The 22631-nt window shown below is 34.1% G+C and overlaps 1 protein-coding gene across 7 annotated transcripts in view; it reads left to right on the top strand.

The window, feature by feature from the left end:
* RICTOR (RPTOR independent companion of MTOR complex 2) overlaps positions 1–22631 on the top strand; it is a 116243-nt gene that overhangs the window by 35050 nt on the left and 58562 nt on the right. For all 7 annotated transcript variants that reach the window (XR_004624309.1, XM_034656975.1, XM_034656977.1 and 4 more), the window contains 3 exons: positions 6338–6435; positions 17370–17434; positions 18474–18605. Coding sequence is in view for 6 of the 7 variants with exons in the window: in XM_034656975.1 (XP_034512866.1) it covers positions 6338–6435; positions 17370–17434; positions 18474–18605 (295 nt within the window). In the remaining variant the exon portion in view is untranslated. The remainder of the gene's footprint in view (positions 1–6337; positions 6436–17369; positions 17435–18473; positions 18606–22631) is intronic.

Genomic DNA, 22631 nt, shown 5'->3' on the forward strand with positions numbered 1-22631 from the left:
TGTCTTTGCTGGTGGCGGGGGGGTGGGGGATAGATTTGCTGCTGGCTTTTGCAAAGGTAATACCAATTATAGCAATTCTCATATACTTTTAATCATTATGTCTGCTCACAATCATCATAGATAAAGATATCATTAAGTCATATCAGATTTATGTAGTCATATTTAATTTTGTTATATTAATTTTTAGGCACCCAACTTTTCTAGTTTGTTGCTTATTAGCATTTTTTCATGTATATTCACAAATCACAGAAAATGTTGTTCAACTCTGCTCTCACTTGTAATTCCTCTTTGAAATTTCCAAGAAGGCAAATAAAATGATAACAGTTTCTACTTTAAAAATGAGCAAATCTTGGGGCACCTTGGTGGCTCAGTCTGTTAAGTGTCTGCCTTCAGCTCAGGTCATGATCCCAGGGTCCTGGGATTGAGTCCCACATCAGGCTCCTTGCTCAGCAGGGAGTCTGCTTCTCCCTCTCCCTCTGCCTGCTGCTCCCCCTACTTGTGCTTTCCCTCTCTCAAATAAATAAAGTATTTAAAAAAAGAGCAAATCTTAAAAATATAAAAATGAGCAAATCTTGGATCATAAAAGTAATGCTCTAAAACATAAAGCAAAAATTCATTAATTTAAACATATTAATGGGGATGTCTGGGTGGCTCAGTTGGTTAATCGCCTGCCTTTGGCTCAGGTCATGATGGATTGAGTCAAGGATCCAGCTCCTTGCTCAGCGGGGAACCTGCTTCTCCTTCTGCCTTTGGCTTCCCCTGCTTGTGCTCTGTTTCTCTCTCTCTCTTTCTCACTGTCTCTCTCTCTCTCACTGTCTCTCTCTCTCTGACAAATAAATAAATAAAATCTTTAAAAAAAATACACTAACTTGGGCATTAAACATTTGCTTGGACTAAGCACATAGTTTTCACATGATTCATAAAAATTGTTTTTACTAAAAAAGTAATAACTTTTAATTACAGTTGCTACATTTATTGGGTATTTGTTATGGTCTAGGTACTGTATTAAGCACCTCACATCTTGTAACAATGCTTTCAAGGTAAGTAATTAGTATTTTCACTATAGACAGGAGAAAATGGATGCCCACGAGACTGACTTAGCAAGGGCTACATGGTTTTTAGGTGAATAAACTAGATTCGAATCTAGTTCTTTTTCATTCCATAATGGTTCTTTACAGTACTCCCAAATAGCTGTATGCTGGTGGTTTTTGGTCATTAATTTTTTACATGTACTTGAACCTAAATATATTTAAAAATCAATTTTATGTTTTGTATTTATTTTTTTTAAAAGATTTTATTTATTTATTCAACAGAGATAGAGACAGCCAGTGAGAAAGGGAACACAAGCAGGGGGAGTGGGAGAGGAAGGCAGGCTCATAGCAGAAGAGCCTGATGTGGGGCTCGGATCCCATAACGCCGGGATCACGCCCTGAGCCAAAGGCAGACGCTTAACCGCTGTGCCACCCAGGCGCCCCTATGTTTCGTATTTATTGACAGATAAAGATATTTCTATAAAGTTCATTGCAACATGTTACAAAGCAGTAAATATTGAAAACATTTTAAAATAAATGCATGTTTACTCACTCAAATATGGACATACACATGTCTACCTGTATGTATATGTGTGCGTGTGCACCTACATGGAGACTTGAGCTGGAGGGGAATGAGTGTGTATGTATGTGTCTGTACATATGTAGATCTAGATAAAAAGTTTGTCTACTGTAATTTTCTCTTGGTGTTTTTCTGCATGTATGTATATGTATATGCATATGTGTTTGTATGATATTAAATTGCTAGATATTTAGAGTTGACTATTTCATTACCCCCAGAGAGATTCATCAGGAACACTCAGGACTTAAAAGTTGCACAATAAGAGGAAAAGAGCCAATGTAATTCTACTAGTTCTTTTGTGTTTTGCTTCCTTGCTTTTGAATGGTTTACCATCATAGGCAGCTAGCCGCGATTTTTTTCCCCTTAGGCAGCTGTGGGTTTCCTAAACATCAAGGCTTCTGGGAATATCCTGATTGTCTCATTTGTGCTTTATACATCTCACATAGCACTGTTATCAGTAGATAGTTTTGGAGAAGCTAAATTGGAAACATTGAGCGAGAGTAGGAGGAAATAAAAAGAGGTAAACTTTTTCCTAAATTTCTTTTTGCTTCTTCCCATCTTACCCATCCCCCAGTAAAAACCACATTGAGCTCAGTTTCCCCACTACTCATCCTAGTGTAAGTTAATGACTATCTAGTACAGGAGTTGATAGACTATGTGAGCCAAGTCCGCTTTATTGAAATAAAGCCACATTCATTCATTTATGTATTTTCTACAGTTGCTTTCTTGGTACAACAACAGAGTTTGGTAGTTACAACAGAGACTTTATGTCCTGCAAAGTTTAAAATACTGTCTGGATCTTTACAGAAAAAGTTTGCAGACTCCTGATCTAGCAGGTAAGGAAGAAACCAGGGATTTCTCATTTCATTTCCAGGAACTTTAACCTGTTATTTCCACGGAAACATTGTAGCACATGAGCATTGCATAGTATTTCGTCTAAAATGGTCCTCATATTATTTTGAGTTGGTCTGAGAAGTAGCTTAGTTTCTGGGAGGAAACAGCTTGTTTTTCAGCAAATATGTTATGAAGAAACTTTGAAAGTTGTCCGTAGTTGGGGGTTCCTGGGAATTAATTAGGTAAAAGAGAAAGGGGATGAGGAGGGGAAGGAAAGAGAAAGGCTAGATCATTTTGATTTAGATTGACAACTGTAACACCTGTATTATTAGTGTTAGGTTCATTTTATATCATTATTCATCAGGTAAACACTTGATACAATGTTGACTTCTCACCACCTGTCAATTTGCAGATTGTATTTAGGGAGATTTTTTTGTTACTGTTGTCAGTTTTCTTCCACTTGTATGTAGGGTCTCTTAAAGAAGGATGTCTCTTGCTCACTGATGTATTTCCACTACCTAAAATAGTACTTGACTATAATAGATGTTTAAATATTATTTGTTGAGTGAATGAACTCAGATATGAGATTTTATTTTTGTAGCAAGATTGTGGTTTTTCAAAAATGTCTACAATCAGTTTGTACCTAGAAAATAGGCAATGATTAGAAATCCACAAACCTTTGTGAACAATAAATCTTTCTAGACAAATGATCTTAACTGTTGGTCCTATCAGATCATTACTTAATAGTAACCGTGTGGTCACTTCAGTTAAGCTTTGGTGCTTGAAAACCTAATTATAAATAAATTGATGTGAACTGGGTAGGTTATATGTTTCCATTAGGTGAATTTCACACTGGCTTTAATGATCTTAATTCTGATTTTGCAAACTGCTGTAGGTTCTAAATTACCTTGAAGGTTGTTATAAAATTTGTATGACGTTCTATAATAGTTAAATCATTTTGACACCATTGGCTTATAATTTTCTTCTTTAATCTCTCCAGATACCATTTATAATAGTGAAAAGATATTACTGAATACTAACATTGACTTATTCATGGTCCCTTGCAGTTCTTTTTGGTGAAATCTGATTCTACCAGTGATGAGCTGCTTTCGTTCCACTTTTAAGATAACCTCAGAGTCACTATATATAAAAACATATACTAATCCATTTAAAATTAGATTGAGTTACATTGGAATTAAAAAAATATATCCAAAATTTGTAGGAGATGCTCTGAAATCAAATGAATGATCTCAGTATGTAGCAATTTTAAAGTGCTTGGAAATAGCTGGGATATATAGTGTGCTTAGTGATTTGGCACCAACCAATTTGTGGTTGTCATGGCTAACACCCAGTGTAACAGAATGGAGGAAAATAGGCAGATGCAAGCTAAATGTAAAATAGGACAGTGCAGTTTCATTTGCTGAGGAAAACAATAATTCAAAACAAATAGTTCTTTGGTTTTGTTTTAACAGATAAAAATCTCGAAGTCATAATGGCTCTTAGATTAAAATATCAGCAAAGTGATACTCTTTTTCTTCTTTAGCTTGTGCTTTTGTTTTGTTTAAACAAATGGGATGCTGAATATATGAATAGTAAAATAGCTTGTAGCATCCTGAGGAAATTGGCACTGTATTCCAGCGGGTTTAGTGGACTACCAACCACAGGGCCATATCTGACTGTTGCCCATTTTTGTAAAGCAAGTGAGCTAAGATTGCCTTTTACGTTTTTTTTTTGTTTGTTTGTTTTTGTTTTTTTATTTGACAGAGTTAGAGACAGCCAGCGAGAGAGGGAACACAAGCAGGGGGAGTGGGAGAGGAAGAAGCAGGCTTAGCAGAAGAGCCTGATGTGGGGCTCGATCCCAGAACGCTGGGATCACGCCCTGAGCCGAAGGCAGACGCTTAACTGCTGTGCCACCCAGGCGCCCCTCTTTTTACGTTTTTAAAGCTTTTTTTTTTCCCCCAGTATTTTGAAGATGTTGCTCCACTGTCTTCTCATTTGCTTTGTTTCCCATGAGAAGTCTGCTGTCAGCCTTTTCTTTGCTCCTTTCCATATAACTTGTCTTTTCTAGTATGGTTCCTTTTAAGGTTTTCTCTGCCAGTGGTTTTGAGTAATGTGATTATGATGTGCTTTGGTCTAGTTTTCTTCATGTTTTTGTGCTTGGGATTGGTTGAACTTCCTGGGTTTATTGGCTTATTTGCATCAAATTTGGCAAGTTTTCATCCAGTATTTATTCAAATAATTTTTCTGTCCTCCATTTCTTTCCTTTGAGGACTCCAGTAATACATTTTGTCATTGTGTTAGGCTACTGGAAGTCCTTCAGTTCACTGACGATCTTTTCATTTATTTCTTTTTTTCTCTTTGTATTACATTTTGAATAATTTCAATTGCTTTGTCTTCAAGTTCACAATTCTTACCTTCTATAAAAGTTATTATGCATTTATTCCGACGTGGTATATTTTCATTAGACCTAATTTTCATCTCCAGAAATTAAGTTTGAGTGATTTTTATACCTTTCATGCCTCTCCCAAGGTTTTCGCACATATAGATTATAGTTATAAAAACTTTTAATGTTCTTATCTGCCAATTCTAACATCTTTGTTAGTTATGGGTCATTTTCTGTTGATTAATTTTTCTGCTTTTTATAGGTCATATTTTCCTGCTTTTTTGCATGTCTGATAAATTTTGACTGGCTGTTAAACACTGTAAGTTTTGCTTTGTTAGGTGCTTCATATTTTTTCATTGCTTATAAATCTTGACCTTTGGTCTGAGACACAATTTAGTTACTTGGAAATACTTTAATTCTTTCAAGTCTTGCTTTGAAGATTTGTTAGGTGGGATAAAAGAAGTGTTTAGTCGATATCTGATTGTTCCCCACTACTTAGCCAAGACTTTTCTGAATACTCTAACCAATGAACTGTACATATTTTCAATCTGGCTGTTAGGAACAGGCACTGCTCCCTGTCCTGTTGAACAAAGAATACGTTCCTTTTAGTTCTTCTGAAGTTAATTTCCTCACACACATGCACTAGCCATTGCCATACCAACTACCTGAGGGGGTCCCTTTGCAGATCTTCAGAGTTCTCTCTCTCTGTAATGCTCTCTTTTCTAATTCTTCTTGGTTTTCTTGGACTCTGAGTTCTGTCTTTATTTTTTATTTTATTTTTTTTTAAAGATTTTATTTATTTGATAGAGATAGAGACAGCCAGCGAGAGAGGGAACACAAGCAGGGGGAGTGGGAGAGGAAGAAGCAGGCTCATAGCGGAGGAGCCTGATGTGGGGCTCGATCCCATAATGTCGGGATCACGCCCTGAGCCGAAGGCAGATGCTTAACCGCTGTGCCACCCAGGCGCCCCTGAGTTCTGTCTTTAAAACTTGGACTGTTTGCCTGGATTTCACCTGTCAGCACCAAGGCCTGGAAACTTTCTTAAGACAGTTAGCTGGGGCAATTGTAGGGCACACTTGTGTGTTTCTCACCTCTCAGGGATCACTGTTCTTTACTTCCTGAGGTCCTGTGTTTTGAGAACTATAGTTTCATATATTTTATCCTGGTTTTTGGTTGATTCTAATATATTGGACAGTATTTTTGGTGCCTGTTGTATATTGTAGCAAGAAGTAATAGTTGGGATATTGAAATTTAAGATTTAGTAATTAAATAATTCCAGGTGATGATGCACAGAGTTGGACCATAGGTATGAGTGGAGTAGAGGTGTGAAGGTCATTTAGTGAGTCATTCACATGGACTTTGAAGTCACCTAAGTAGATGGATTTGAGATTGAGAATAAGATTTTAAATCAAGACCAAAGTTGCGGAGTTTTAATACTGCATGTTTATGTGTTTGGTTAGGAAAATACTCTTCTAAAATTATGTTAATTTGTCTTGTCTTTTCTTCTAGAACCTTCTGACAACTTAAGGGAGATTCTCCAAAATGTGGCCAAATTGCAAGGAGTATCAAATATGAGAAAACTAGGCCATCTGAATAACTTTACTAAGGTAAGCGACTCATCTAAAATTCTTTGTTCCTCATTATACTTATCCCAGATGCCTTTTAACTATCATTAAGTCAGGAATTCTTGTCCTCAATAGATGGATTGGTATGTTTTTGAGCCTGGTAATGTTGGACAGCCAACTCTTGGAAACACTAAAATGCCTGTTATTTGAGGTGATGCCGTGTATTAAGGAAGCAGAATGGTTCCTTTGGGAAAAAATTTTTTTTCTTTTTTTAGTTTCCTCAATATACATTGTTCTGCTACATTTAAAATTTGGGATTCATTATATATTTTAACCCCCTAAAAGTGTGACCCATAGACCAGCAGCATCCCTGTCACCTTGGAGCTTGTTTGAAATGTACTGTGTTTGGCCCCTACCCCAGACCTATGAATCAGAATCTACATTTTAATTAAGATTCTCAGGTGAATTTGTATGTACATTAAAATTTGAGGGGCACTCTTTTAATCCTTCCAAAATGTTTAATTCTTTGCTATCTAATAATTAGACTATGGCTTGGAGTTTATTTTACTTCACAGAAATAAAAGGAGATGAGAATATAGTCACTGTAACAAAATTGTTTTTTCAATATGGTGATGTGCAATAAATATAAAATAGATTAGGGTTTTTTTCATAGTTAAAGAAGCAAGTGATATGCTTTTTTTTTTCTTTAGTGAAGTTTTGGAATATTCTGGCATGTATTTTTATATAACAGATGAGAAAATTATTTTGTATGAGGGACAAAAAAGTGTTATTTTTGAAATGACTTTGAAAAACATTGAATAGGTGCTTAAGAAAGAGTTTTCAAAAATATCCTTAGGTATGTTTCCATTTTTTAGTGAATGTATTGAAGATCTTCAAATGCATGCTTCTGAGTGCTTGTCAGATAATGTCAAGACCCAAAATTCTCTCAAGATTGTAAATTGTATATCCTCATTTCACTCCCTTCTGTTAAATTTCCCAGTTTTATCTCACCATTCTTCACTCAACTATAGTAAGTCTTACAACTTGCCTAGATTTAACCATTAAAAACAATTTTAACCATTAAAAACAGGTTTATATCCTGTTTGAACTCATGGTTCCTATCATAATCATGTTGGCATCTAGATATATAGTTCCATATCTTTTGCCAGCTGGGATTCTGAAAGTTGGGGATGATGTAAGGATGGCACTGAATTTTTTTTTTTTTTTAATCACTAGCACTAGTATGGATCCTAAAGCAATATTAAAAATCTAGAGCAGCACCTTCTAGTAGAAATATAATGTGAACCACAAATATAATTTTAAATTTTCTAGTACCACATTAAAAGGAAAAGGAAGCATGTGAATTTCTTTTTAATAATACATTTTCTTTAATCCAATATATTACAAATTATTATTTGATGTAATTTTTATAAAATATTAATGAAATATTAACATTTTTTATACTAAATCTTTGAAATCAAGTGTGTATATTATGCTTTTTGTGCATCTCAGTTCAGAGTAGCCACATTTATAGTGCTCATAGCAACCCGTGGCTAGTAGATACCAACCGTAATGAATAGTACATATATAGAGACAGACTTTGGAATAGGAGTAGTTTAAACATTTATTTCTATGAATCAGTTGGACACTTTTCTTTTCCCCTTCTGTATTCTCCCATTTATTTCTGTCTCCATCCCAGGTTCTCTTGGGTTAGGGTCGGTTGCTCTCTCCTTTTTTCCCTTTTCCCTTTCCTTGTTTTTCTGTCTTTGAATTTTTCCTACAGTATTTCACTAAGTTTTCTTCACTTGGTTTTTCCTTGATTTGTGTTCTCCCAGTCTCTTCTCCCCCTTCTCCTTCCCTTCACTCTCTCCTTTTCTGCTCTCTTTCTTTCCCCCTTTCCCTTCATCTCCTCTTTCTTCACCTTTCTCTAACTCCTTCCCTTTCTCTCATTCCCTCATTTCTCTGTTCCCTCTCTCCTTCTCTTCCCCCATTGTAGCCCTGTGGAGTACAGAATGATTTATCTCCTTAATAAAGGTCTAGGCTTTGGGGCTTTTTGTATTGTTTGTCTTCTGTTTTGCTATATCCTCTCATTATAATTTTCACATTTCCCTCTGGCCCTTGTACCAGGTAAACAGCCCTTTTATTTGCTATTATAAAGTATTTATGGATTTAAAAACCAGAAAACCAGACTTATTAGAATTTGTCTACAATATGAGGGACTAAACCTTGAGATGGGGTCTCAGGGGCTTTCTCATTAGTAAAGTCCGTGAACACTGGACTTGATAAAATCGTTTTGGCTGCCTGGTGATAACAATGGGAGTAAATGGAGACTTGCACTCCAGTTCTGACCATAACTAGCAAGGCAGTCTTGGGCGGATTTCTTTACTCAGGTAATCTTGATGCCGTTAGAGGCAAGGTCTCATTATAGTACCTGGCCTATAATATGTACTTCATAACAGATAACATAGCACTTTTCAACCTGGGGTTTGTTTTTGTTTGCTTAAGTATTTTTTGCCACTTTTCTGGTTTTTTGGCTGACCCTAAGGACATGAGTCTGCTTAATAGTTGGAGTTGCAGATTAGTAAGCTGTTACTGTAACAGAGTTTTTCAACCTCAGTAATTCTGACATAATGGACCAGCTAATTATTTGTCTTAGGAGGCTGTCTTCTCTATTTGTAGTGTATATAACAGCATTCCTGCTTCTACCCCCTAGATGCCAGTGGCACACTTCCACCAGTTGTGATAAGCAGAAGTGTCTCCAGACATTGCCAAATGTTTTTTGGGGGCAGAATTGCCCCTAGCTAAGAACCACTCCTATAAATAAATGCCAGTAGATTTTATTATTAAATTTCTTCAGATACCTAGTGTAAAATAAATGCTTACCAAATTTAATCATGATATAATGTATCTTTGAATTCTATTTTGGTGGAGAGCTAGGTTCATAAACATTTACATAGCTGGTATTTCTGTAAAATCTGTAAGTTCATGTCCTTTTGAGTAAAATTAGAAATTCTCAGAAGTCTCTATGAATATCCCTATAGAATAAGAAATCTTTATAGAATATATGTATCTCTATAGAATAAGAAAATAAGAAAAATAATTGATGCCACGTAGTTAGACTAGTTAGGAATTAGTTGGTCACCCTTCTCTGTGCTCCTGTAACAGATTATGTGTGTCCACTAAATTTTATCCTTTTGTTACTGTTGTCGTAAGTTGCTATCTTATTGAGTTTTTTAAACAGAAGAAACTGTAGTATTTCTTTTTCTACTCTTATATTCCTTTTTACTCCAAAGCCTAGCATATAACAAGTGTTTAATTAAAGGTTTTATATTGCGTTGAGAAGATTTTGTATTTTAAATAGGAGTTTTTGTTGTACTACTACTTGTTATGTTATTTAATATAAGCCTGCTGTTAGGATTAATTTAATTTAGTAGATCAGTGGGGCTAAAACGTTGTATACAGTAGACTTACCTGCAGAATTAAACTTCCTTTTAAAGTATGAAGAGGGTGCTAGTGATGTGATCCTATAACCATGTGAATGTCACACACCCATGCTTGCCTTCTGACATCATTTCACTAGATAAAGTAATGTGTATAACAGACTGCTGATGAATATAATCTTAGTATCCTATTTTTAAAACTGACAACATGCTTATAATCTAAAGACCTTTTTTTTAAAAGATGAAAGTATTTCAGCTCTTTACATTCTAAAAGTTCTCTTTTCCTATATTTAATCTCCTATATTCATTTTGAAAGCTCCAAAAGGACCTTTATTTTGTTCTGTATTGAAAAAACTTCAAAAATAGTATAAGCTAAATATAAAAAATTAAAATGGCACAGAACAATTTATGGTACGATGTGAAAGTCCTCTCTCACATACCCTTCCCATCCTCCTCCCCACAGTGACAGAAGTACCATTGGAAAGTATTTATCCTTCTCTGGTATGATTTTGTGTGTGTGTGTGTGGGTGGGTGTGTGTGTGTGCTTATTTCATTCAGTTGTGAGAATTAAATGAGCTAAACAAAAAGATGTGAGTACTGAGTTTATTTACCATTTATTACACAGACACAAGGTTTGTTTGTTTTTTTAATGAGATCATGACATATTGACTTAGTTTGCACATTTCCTTTTTCCAATGTATCATAGAATCCTTAACTTTTCTGTAAATGTAGATCTACTTTTTTATAGCTACATGTATGTGTGTGGATAGATACATGTGTGTAGATGTATCCACACATATATTTGTGTATATTTATAAATATATACATAGTCATACATATGCATATGTACATATACTGTAATTTGGTCATTTTATCATTAAAAAATGTTTTTCCTACTTCTTTTTGCTATTTTAAATAATGTATAGTAACACTCGTGTACTTACTTGTGCAGAAAAGGATTTAGAAGTGTGATTTCTTAGCAAAAAGCATTTGTAGTTTTTATTTTAAAACCTTCTTCTAAAATGTACTCTGAAAAGATCATGTTGTGGAAATCTTTCCTGTGATAAGATTTTTTTTTTTTTTTAAGTTTGGGTTATTCTATCTCTTGCTTATTTGTGAGAACTACTCATTTAACCTTCAGAGCAATATGAGTAAAATGGGAATATCATTTAATTGTCCTGTTTTAATTGATCATTATATTTTTAAAAAATTAATAATTTTATAAGCATCTCAGATATTTTTATTACCTAGAAGTAGTTTAGACTTCTGTTTTACCTTTGTAAGAATAGAATATTGTTGATCACCCCTTTTAAATATTTTAGTTTTTATAAGAAAGTCTTATAAGAAACAAATTCAACAAACTTAGTTCAACTGAACTAAAGTATAAAGACATTATTTGTTCTTATGATAAGGAAAACCAAATGTTGGTTCCTAATTTCAGGTAAAACAACCCAAGGGTGGAAAAAATGTTAATTGTATTCTGTCTCTCCATTCTTAGCTTTCTTTTTTTTTTTTTCTAAGTTAGCTTCATTCTGAAACACTTTCCATTTGGCTAAGATATCCTTATAGCTTTTAATCAAAAAGGGGAGGGTAGCCCTCTCTTACTATCTTCTACATGAACTGTCATTTTGGTCACATTCAGCGAGGCATTGTGACTGATAGTCATAAAAACACATGGGATGGGAGCAACAGAAACCCAATGAAAAATGTGATATCTAATAATTTTGCATATTAAGTGACTGTTAGGATGTTAATTCTTACATTTTGAAAGGTCTTTAATGATTTCTAAACATAATCCATGATTTTATTCTAAATATAACACATCTATGTGATAGGGCAGGCAGTGTTACATTTTAATAACTTAAAACAACTTAAAAGCATTAGTTAACCACCACTGAAAGCACAGCCCTAACATCTGTTACTGTCCCTGGAAAATAGACACAGATTGTGACAAATATGCTATGTTTTGTCGTAAATTGATCTTTTTAGTTGTTACTTTGATCTTCCAGTTTCCAACTGAGTGGGCATTTTTTCCAGAAATGTTTCTTGCTATTGGAAAAAAAAGAGGGAAATGTGTCTTGCAGTTGAAACATTTATCTTGCATTGTTTTTTGTTGTTTTTTTTTCAAAATGGAGGATGAAGATTTTTTATACATACGTATAGATTTAAAGTGAAATACAAGATTTCCTAAGCTTTGAGACAAAGAGGAAAATGATACTCCTTTCAAAATACTTTTCCAAAATGTGATTTTTGGAGATCATAATAATAACTTTGAGGGTTTTTTTTAGCTTTTCATCAAAACTGCTAACTCTAACAAATGTTAAATGGTGGACAGTCATATATTTTGTGTTTAGGAAGGTGGGTAATTTGGAAACTGAATCTACAGTTTTCTACAAGCATCTGGCAAATGTGAAAAAGATAGTACAAAAAATGAGAACCAGGTACACACTTGGGGAGAAACTAACCCTTGACAGGACAAGACTTCGTTTACCTTTTTTTTAGGATTTCAAAGCATTTCGTTTTATTAACATCCATTGCTGCTGTAGCAAAGAAATGGAAGTACTGCCTTTTTAAGAATTTGAGTTGATATGTAAACCACTGTTTCAAGAAATAACATTTTTCCCATTTTAGAAACACAGTATATTTTTTAAAGATTTTATTTATTTATTCATTTATTATTTATTTAGCACAAGTGTGCACACACGTACGAGTTGGGGGAGGGTCAGAGGGAGAAGGAGAGAGAGAATCTCAAGCAGACTCTGCCCTGAGCATGGAGCCTGATGTGGGGCTCCATCCCACCACCCTGAGATCATGGCCTGAGTCGAAATTAAGAGTTGGTCAGTTAACCAACTGAGCCACCAAGACATCCCAAAACACAATATTTTATATGTTGATGTAAACAAATTCTAAGCTTCATTTTTCTATTAAATTTGAGTTGAAATATGTCCAAGGTCTAAGTGATTATGATACATAATAAGCAGTTCTTTTTTATTTATTTATTTAAATAATGTACCATACAATGACAATGCTAGTAATCTTAATACCTGGAAATCTCAAATAAACACTAAATTGTGTTTAATAGTGTCAATAGTTAATAATTTTTATGTGTGTTTTGATCCTTTGGAATGGGCAGTTTTTGTTATGTGTGTTTCTAGTTAACTGTTTTGGAAAAAATAATAGTTAATTTCACTTACTCATGTATAACCAGAGTGCAGTTCTCTAGACTTAGAATCATACCATTTTTGAGGCTGGAGAAATGAAATAAAGATAGTAATGTTCAGTTACTTATTTTTAATATCCAGTCTCTCCTCTCCCTTTGCCCCTGTATAAATAATTTTAATACAGAATTGTAGTAATATTTACAGTGGGCTCTGGACTCAGACTAGTTTGGTCTGATTACTGGCTTTACCACTTACTAGCTTTTGGCATTGGGAAGTCATATAATCTACTATCCCTAATACTCATTTGTCTTCATTTACAAAAATATTATTTTCTAGAATTAACAAGATTAATAGTGAATGAATGTTACTTCTGTTCCTATTCATGAATTTTATATGTGGATAACCATCCCCAGGTTGTGTAATACATACTCATTATAAACATTTCCAAAATACAGAAAAGCACAGAGAGGGAAATAAATCACCCATGATTGCATTTTCATTTTTGGTATTAAAGTTTTGATATATATAGACTTTTAAAAAATGTATCTTTAAAAAAATATATATATATATCTTTTAGAATTTTTTCCTTGTCTTACCAGTACATTATGTCAGTTTTTCCTCATGTTTAAATATTATATAATATTGATGGCTGCATTAGTTTGGTCCTTTTTGAACATTTTGTTTCCATTTCCTTACCATTATAAATAATGTACAATGTACTCTTCATTTTAGATTATTTTGTTAGTATAAATCACCAAAAGTAGTTTCCAACCCTAGAGCATTTTTTGAGTTTATTTTACAAAATATTTTCAGTTTATAATCAACCCCAGTGACAGTATATTGTCTTATTTGGTATAATCATGTTAAAAAGCAGTTTCTTGCCACGTTGGTAAACTTTATTTCAAATGGTATTTTTCAGTGTATTTGGTTCAGATTTTAGGAAACAGGAAATATGTTTATTTATCAATTTTGCTTCTTCATTAAATTCTTTGTACATTTTCTTGGCCTCTTCTCAGTAACCTTTCCCTAATTTGTTTAGGCCTTTCACATTATAAGTGCCTACTTGTTGTAGGCCCTGCTTTGCTATATGAGGGTGTAATGTTAAGGGCTGAATTGTGTCCCCCCAATTCATTTGTTGAAGCCTTCACCCGCAGTATCTCAGAATGTGTATGTATTTGGAGATACGGACCTTAAAGTGGTAGTTAAGGTAAAATTAGGTCATTTGGGTGATCCATAATCCAATGTGACTGGTATCCTGATAAGAAAAGATTAGTACACAGATACACACAGAGGAACGACCATACAAAGACTTGAGAGAACCTAGGAGAGAGGATCTCAGAACAAAGAACCTCTGTCAAGCTACATTGATCTTCTAGCTTCTAGAATCATGAGAAAATAAATTTCTGTGTTTGAGCTGCCTGGTCGTGGTTTGTGTTACGGCAGCCCCAGCAAACTAATATAGGGCCAAAACCTTTGCTTATCATAATTTTGCAAATATTTTTGAGTAACATGTTATTAAACTTTTAATTTTAGGTATGCAGTTGGCTTTTTAGAGATATATGAACTTTCCTCTTTTGTCTCAAAGCTTAGGAAATCTTACGTTTTATTTTAAATCTATATGTATGTATAAAAAAACCTCATCCTCCATTTTTAAGTACTTACAACGTTGAGCAACAAACTGTAAGAGAAATAACAAAAAAATTTCATACCATTTGAAAGTTTAGTCTAAAGCTTCTTTGTCTGTCATATTTCAGAATTTTAAGGATTTTAGAGAATACCAGTATAACCATTTTGGATAAAGACCCGTGAACAAAAGCTTTTTAGCTTGTTTTGCCTATTTGCTTATTTACACAGCATTTTCTTACCACACAAAGCGATCATTTGTATAGTCTCCTTTTCTACTATGAAATTTTGCAGTTTTGAGAGCTACTCTATTCTGATCCCCTTACCTATTCCATTTGGAACATTTCTTTTTTCTTTTGCTTCTAAAGAAGAAACTGGATAGGAAATTTTATAAGGAGCCTACCACTAGAATAGGATTACCTTTTTTCCTGCAGTATTGTGCCCTTTGAAATATATTCTTGGGTCCATTCTTTTCACAGACAGATGTGCTAGCCACTTTGGTTGGTTTATTCTTTCTGGTTAACATGTTCATAACTTCATACTGAAGAATAATAGCACTTGAAATCTCTTCTGATTCTTCAGTGTTAATTAAATGATCAGTCTTCTCTTTCATCCATTTCAGTTAGGCCCATTAAATAAATTGAGAAACTTTTATATAACTTTTAGGTAAAAGTTATTTTTCAAAACTCAGACTAAAATGGTCTATAGTCATCCAGGCAGAAGGGAAGTAGCTAGTATTAGATCAGTGTTCTTAATGAAAACAAGGAAGGCCTGTTTGAAGGTAGCAGGAAACTGCTCAGTGGACAAGAAATGTAGGAGCCAAAGCTTCAGAGAAGGGAGAATCTTATGGAGGTGAACTGAACTTCTCCAAAAACTTTGGCCAAGGGATACTGGCAAGTGTAGAGGTGGGCAGAAAACTAGAGACTCAGACTTTAGGCCCAGGACTACTGTTACTAAAACACAGAAAAAAACAGCCCAGACCTTTTGGTGGAGACCTAGGGGAAATCTAGTATAAGGAGATTCGTGTCTCCGTACATTTGTTGAATACTGAGAGTAAGATAGTTAACTTAAAAATCTAAACAAAAAATATTTGAAAATAAAGGTAGAACTTGTAGTGTTTTTGTATGACAAAAATTAGATATATCATCCTCTTGGGACTAATCCCCTCAACAACAAAAAAGGTTTCAGTTGAAACATGGGGAGCAAGGAGGAAAAGGAAAAAGTGGAGGTAGACTGAGTCTTAACAAGAGCAGCAGTTTATCTGTACTTAATATTGTCCAGTGACCTAACAAAGAGAAGGATAAGCCCTCTGTGGAGAAAGATACTATCAGGAATCTCTGCAAGTTTTTATATACAGAGATTACAGGATCCACCAAAAGGCAGGACTACATGACTACAACAAAAGGAAAAACATAGTAGAAACAGATCCAGAGATGGTCTACATCATTCACATTCATTTAGATAATAAGCACTTTAAATATTTAAAATAATTATATGTCAAGAAAATAGAGGAACTATGGAGAGCATAGGTGAAAAAGATTTTTTATTATAGGAAATGTGTGTAAAGTTAAATGAAAATTCAAGAAGGGAAAAACAATGTCTAAAACGAAAAACTCGCTAGATAGAAGATTAGCTATACTGGAAGACAGATAAATAGAAAATGTCCAGCCAAAGCACTGAGATAAAAGAGAATGGAGAAAATAAAAAAGAGGTGTTAGAGATCTGCAGTATACACAAAAGGATCTGATATTTGAATTACCAGAAAAAGAGGAGAGGAAATTGGGCAGAAGTAATTTTGAAGAGATAATGTACAGAATTTTCTAAAACTAATAAAATATATCAACCCAGAGATTTGGAAATTTCTATTTTTCCTAAGCAGGATAGATACAAAGAAAACCACACCTGAACAGTAAAATTGCTGAAAACCAAAGATAAAGAAAAAAAATCTTGAAAGGAGTCTGAGAAAAAGGATCTGACCTTCAAAGGAGCCAGTAATAAGAGTGATATCAGACTTTCAATAGAGACAGTGGAAACCTTCTTGAAAGCTTTTAAGAAAATAGCAGCTAGCCTAAAAATCTGTAAATCCAGCAAGATATCCTTCAAAAACAGAAGTGAAAAAACAAATTTCCAGGCAAACAAAAGTCAAAAGAATGTTACCAGCAACCTTGGCTACAAATTAAATAAATGAAAACACGAATAAAACAAATCAACAAACTGAGGATTCTTTAGACAGAAGGAAGAATATCCCATTAAAATACCACTGACGTGAAGAATAATGGAAAAGGTGAATTTGTGGGTAAATATAAATTGATACTGACTAAATATTAACTGAAAATAAAAATAACAGCAATGTGCTGTGGGGCTTCAAAAATAGAAAAAACATCAGTAAAGTGAAAGGTGAGGCAAGTAAATGAAGTTCAAGTGTGAAGAGTCTAGCATTGTTGAGGATGGTAATAGTTTCTCTTAGACTGTGATTAACAACGCATGTTGTAATCTCAATGGTAATTTTTTAATGGTAACCATTAAATTGGTTGATTTCAAATGAAAGCAAAAAGGAGGGTTAAAGAAATCTAAAACTGGCAGGTCAAATAAAAAAACAGTAAGGGATAGAAATAAATATGCATATTTGAACAGTTGGTATATTTTCTGGAATTTTGTTAAAGAAAAATACCTCATTTTTCAGTCTAAAAAATAATGTAAATATAAATAGACAAAAATATATAACACATACATACTTTTATTTTTCTGACAGCTTCTTTGTGATATTGGCCATAGTGAAGAAAAATTGGGTTTTAACTATGAGGATATCATAATTTGGTAAGTATAGTTCAGTTCCCTCCCTCACCCCTCTGGGTTTTAGTAATTTCAATTCTAGTAATTTTTTTTAATAAAGATTTTATTTATTTATTAGAGAGAGAGACAGCCAGCAAGAGAGGGAACACAGGCAGGGGGAGTGGGAGAGGAAGAAGCAGGCTCCCAGAGGAGGAGCCTGATGTGGGGCTTGATCCCAGAACTCCAGGATCACGCCCTGAGCCGAAGGCAGACGCTTAACGACTGAGTCACCCAGGCGCCCCTCAATTCTAGTAATTTTAAACTAAAAGGACAGTATAACACATTATATTTGATTTTGTAGAACAGTTGTTTGATTAGAAAAATTCAAGATCTCTAATATTTTTGGTTATTCTGTTGTTCTTACTGATGCTTTGTAATTATCAAATATAAAGAGTCAAAGCTAATGATGGGAAATACCTGGATTTCTATAATTCAAACTTCTAAATTAAACATGAAATTCACAGAACAAAAGTTCTTAAATTTTCCTAAAAACAAGAAGAATCTGTGCAATTCTCTCTAGACCTCACTTCAGACAAAGTGTGCTTATGGCAGACTTTATTTTCTCAAGTCCACCAACAGAGATATGATGTTATAATTTCATAGCCGTCTTTTTGGTGTGCTTGAGAATTAAAATTTACATAGTCTGTGCCTACTGTCATAAAGTATTAACTGATTTAAACCAATGATTCTTTGAGAGGAGTGGAAGCAGGTAGGCAGAAGGGAATAGATTGTAGAGGCATATGTGATACACCTTGAAAAAGGCATATTTAATTTCCCATTGTTTATATAAAATAAACTAGAGAAGGTAGAACAAAATAACATTTTCTTGATTAGTAAGAATGTGCTTAAGTAGCACAGATTAAAAAATAGCAATATTAGTGAAATTCCATGGCTTATAGTGAATGATTTATGTATATATAAAATCATTAGTAGTTCTGCTTATTGCACTTGAGGAAGAATTTGGTACCATAATTTTATGTGTATTTGAAACTCATGCAGCAAAACTTTTTTTGTTTTTATGCAGTTTGCGGTTAGCTTTATTGAATGAAGCAAAAGAAGTGCGGGCAGCAGGGCTGCGAGCTCTTCGATATCTCATCCAAGACTCGAGTATTCTGCAGAAGGTGCTAAAATTGAAAGTGGACTATTTAATAGCGAGGTAATTTTCCTAGAGCTGTTTATGTTTTTAAAATTATATATTAAGTTTTAACACATGTATTGTGAAGTGTACAAGTTTTTAGTGTAAAGCCTGATAATTTTTAAAGATATATACAACCAACTACTCCATTATCCTGAGTAAGATAGAGTATTTTCTGCATCCCAGTCATTTTCCCTTGCGTCTCCAACCAGTAGTAAACATTATTCTGCCTTTTCTCATTGTAAACCAGTTTTTCCTGTTCTTGAGCATCATATTTGGAAAAATACATAGTTATTCTTTTCTTTCTTCAGTGTTATTTGTCAGATGTATCCATGTTGCTTTTGTTTTTAAAGGCTGTGTAATATTTCATGTTACGAATAGACTATAATTTATTACATTCTGTTGGTGATTTTTCTGGGTTGTTTTCAATTTTGGCTATTTTGGATAAAGCTGCCCTGAACATTCTTGTAGGTAGACATATGCACACATTTTTCTTAGGTATATATGTAGGAGTGGAACTGATAAGTCATAGGTTTATGTCTATTTAGCTTTACTACGTACTGCCAGTTTTTCATAGTGATTGTACCAATTCATATTCCTACCAACAATGTTTGAGAGTTTCAGTCCCTTTACATTCCTATCAGCACTTACTTCTAGTTTTTAATTGTAGACTTTCTGCTGTAGTGTTCGTTGTGAGTTTCATTGTGGTTTTAATGTGCATTTCCCTAATGAGTACTGATGCTAAGCACCTTTCATTTGTTTGTCGGTTATTTGAACATCCTCCTTGTCTTTTGTTCATTTGTAAATTGGATTATCTGTCTGTCTCATTATATAGGAGTTCTTGATGTTCCGGATATGATTCCTTTCAGGTATACGTCTTGATAGTATCTTCTCCAAGTCAGTCTGTTTTGCCTTTCCTCTCTCCACAATTAATAAATTCCAATTTTATAGTTAATGATCTTGGACTCTTTGGAAGATATTATTCTGTGTTTTCTTTCTCTATGTGTTTAATTAGGTGTCAGGTCGATTCATTTTTATTTTTATGGATACGCAGTACATTTTAGCAGGATTTATTGAAAAGATTATCCTCTGGTGTCTAGATTAGTGACACTTCTGTTGTAAACCAGGTAACTGGTAAGTATGGATCTGTTTTTGTGTTCTTATTCTTTTTAGTTTATTTGTTTGTTCTTGCCCTTGTTTCTCACTGTTTTAATGACTATAGCCTGATAGTAAATGTTAATATCTGTCGGTAAAAGTCTTCCAATTTTTGTTCCTTAAGACTGTTGGCTATTTTATGTTCTGATATTTTCATACGAATTTTAGAGTCAACTTGTCCATTTCCTTAAAATATTCTGGGATTTTAGTAGTAATTACATTGAAGTTCTAGATTAATTTGGGGTGAATTGATATCTTAATAACATTGACGGTTCTAAACCTTTATTTTTTTGGAACTTTAATTTCAACAGTATTTTGTAGTTTTCTGTTTAGAGGTCTTGCACATACTTGCTATGTTCATCCTAAGGTATTTTTTATGAGAGTATTAATGTAAGTTAAATTTTTTCTTTTTCATATTTTTTTGCTGTTAAATACGTAGAAAAATAATTGTGGGGTTTTGTTTTTGGCTCTAGCTTTGGATACTAAACTCTTATCTAGTGATCTTGCTAGATTCACTTTCCAATTCTGATTGTTTTAAAAATTATTTTAGAGTTTTCTGTGTACATAGCATTAATTGCAAATGATGACTATTTTATTTCTTCCTTTCCGATCCTTGTATCTTTCTTTTTCCTGCCTTATTGCACTAGTTAGAATATTGCACTTACTAGAAATAGAGATAGTGGACAGCTTTGTTCTGCTCCTGAACTCAGGTTAAAAGTATTCAGTGTTTTGCCATTATTTATGATACTTGCTGTAGGCTTTTTATGGATTTCTTTATGTTCCTTGTTTGCATCCCTGAAGTAAACACCACATGTTCACTGTGTGTTTTGTCCTTTTTAAATATTAACTGAGGGGCGCCTGGGTAGCGCAGTCGTTAAGCGTCTGCCTTCGGCTCAGGGCGTGATCCCGGCATTCGGGGATCGAGTCCCACATATCCCGGCATTCGGGGATCGAGTCCCACATCAGGCTCCTCCGCTGGGAGCCTGCTTCTTCCTCTCCCACTCCCCTGCTGTGTTCCCTCTCTCGCTGGCTATCTCTGTCACATAAATAAATAAAATCTTTAAAAAAAATTTTTTTTTGAAAAAAAAATATTAACTGAATTTGGTTTAATATTTTATGGAAGATTTGTAGCTAAGTTCATGAGAGGTATTGGCCTATATTTTTTCATTCTTCTAATGTCTTTGTTTAGTTGTGGTATCAGGACTTTTTTTTTTTGCGCTTTGTAAAACAACTAGGGAAATGTTGCCCTGTTTTTATATTTTCTGGAAGAATTTATGTAAGATGAGTATTGGTTTTTTTTTTCCTATGTGATTAGTAGAATTCACCAGTGAATTTGCCTGGGCATAGGGTTTTCTTTTTTAGGAAGTTTGTTTTGTTTTGTTAAGATTTTATTTATTTATTTGTCAGAGAGAGAGCACACACACAAGCAGGGGGGAACAGCAGACAAGGAGAAGCAGGCTCCCCATTGAGCAAGGAGCCTGGTGGGGGACTCCACCCCATGACCTTGGGAGAATGACGTGAGTCTAAGGCAGATGCTTAACTTGTTGAGCCACCCAGGCGCCCCCTTTTTAAGGAAGTGTTAAGATTATGGATTCCATTTCTTCAGCAGATACAATACTGTTCAGATTTTCTCCTTCTTTTGTTAGTCATTACTTTATATATTTTGAAGCTTTGTTACTAAATTCATATTTAGAATTGTTAAACCTTCACATTGGGCTAATCTTTTTATAGTTATGAAATGTCACTTTTTATTCCTAGTAGTACTTCTGAGTATTCATGTTACCTTATATTAATATGGCTATACTCAACTTTGATTTAGGGCTTGCAGGATATATCGTTTACCATCCTGTTACTTTCTGTTGTTTTGTCCTTATATTTAAGTTTCTGGCCTATAAACATCATATAGGTTTTTTGTTTATTTTTAAATCTAGTTTGACTGTCTTTGTCTTCTAATTGGAATATTTAGACTGTGTCTAGTGGATTTTCATATGCGTGGTCTGTGGGCTTTATGTAGTATAATTATATGTATGTTTATGAGTTTGTTCTTCTTGTTAATTTTCTCATATGAGTTTGTTTGCTTTCTTGAGATTTGTCACATCTGTTCTTTGTTCTTATGTTTCTCCTTTTGTTTCTTTTGGAATATCAAGAATTTCTTTCCCTGTTCTATTAATATCTTGGTTGTAAAGGCTTGTCTTCTTTCAGCAGTTGCCCTAGAGATTACAACTTGTGTCCTTGATATTCAGGTTTAGTGTTTTACTACAACCAGAACAATGTAGGAAACCTTTTATAGTTTATATCATCTTCCCTCTGCTTTTTGTATTATTGCTATAGTTTTTATTTCTGCATATATTTGTAACCCTACAGGATAGTTTTGTTACTGTTTTAAACTGGAACTATTGATACATATTTTTAAAAACTTATTTATTTATTTGAGCGAGAGAGCATGGGGGGAGGGGCAGAAAGAGAGAATCTTAGGTAGGCTTCCTGGTGAGTGTGGAGCCCAACACAAGGCTCCATCTCACAACCCATGAGATCAGGACCTGAGCCAAAACCAAGAGTTAGACGCTTTACCTACTGAGCTATCCAGGTGCCCCAAACTGGAACTATAGATATTTACCTACATTACTTACCCATTCCAATATTCTTCCTTCTTGCATTTGTACATTTTCATTCATCTTGCATCACTTTCTGTTAGATAAATTTCCTTTACTGTTTTAGTGGTCTACTCAGGATGAATTCTTTCATCTTTTTTTTTTGTCTGTAAATGCCTCTATTTTGCCTTCATATATGAAGGCTGTTTTTATGACTAGTTCCTGTTTTTTAATACTTCAAAGAAGTTATTGTCTTCTGGACTTTTTTTTTTTTTTTTTTAACCTGGTGAACAGTACGTAG

This window comes from Ailuropoda melanoleuca, chromosome 3 (assembly GCF_002007445.2).
Source record: "Ailuropoda melanoleuca isolate Jingjing chromosome 3, ASM200744v2, whole genome shotgun sequence".
In the NCBI taxonomy this organism is placed as follows: domain Eukaryota; kingdom Metazoa; phylum Chordata; class Mammalia; order Carnivora; family Ursidae; genus Ailuropoda; species Ailuropoda melanoleuca.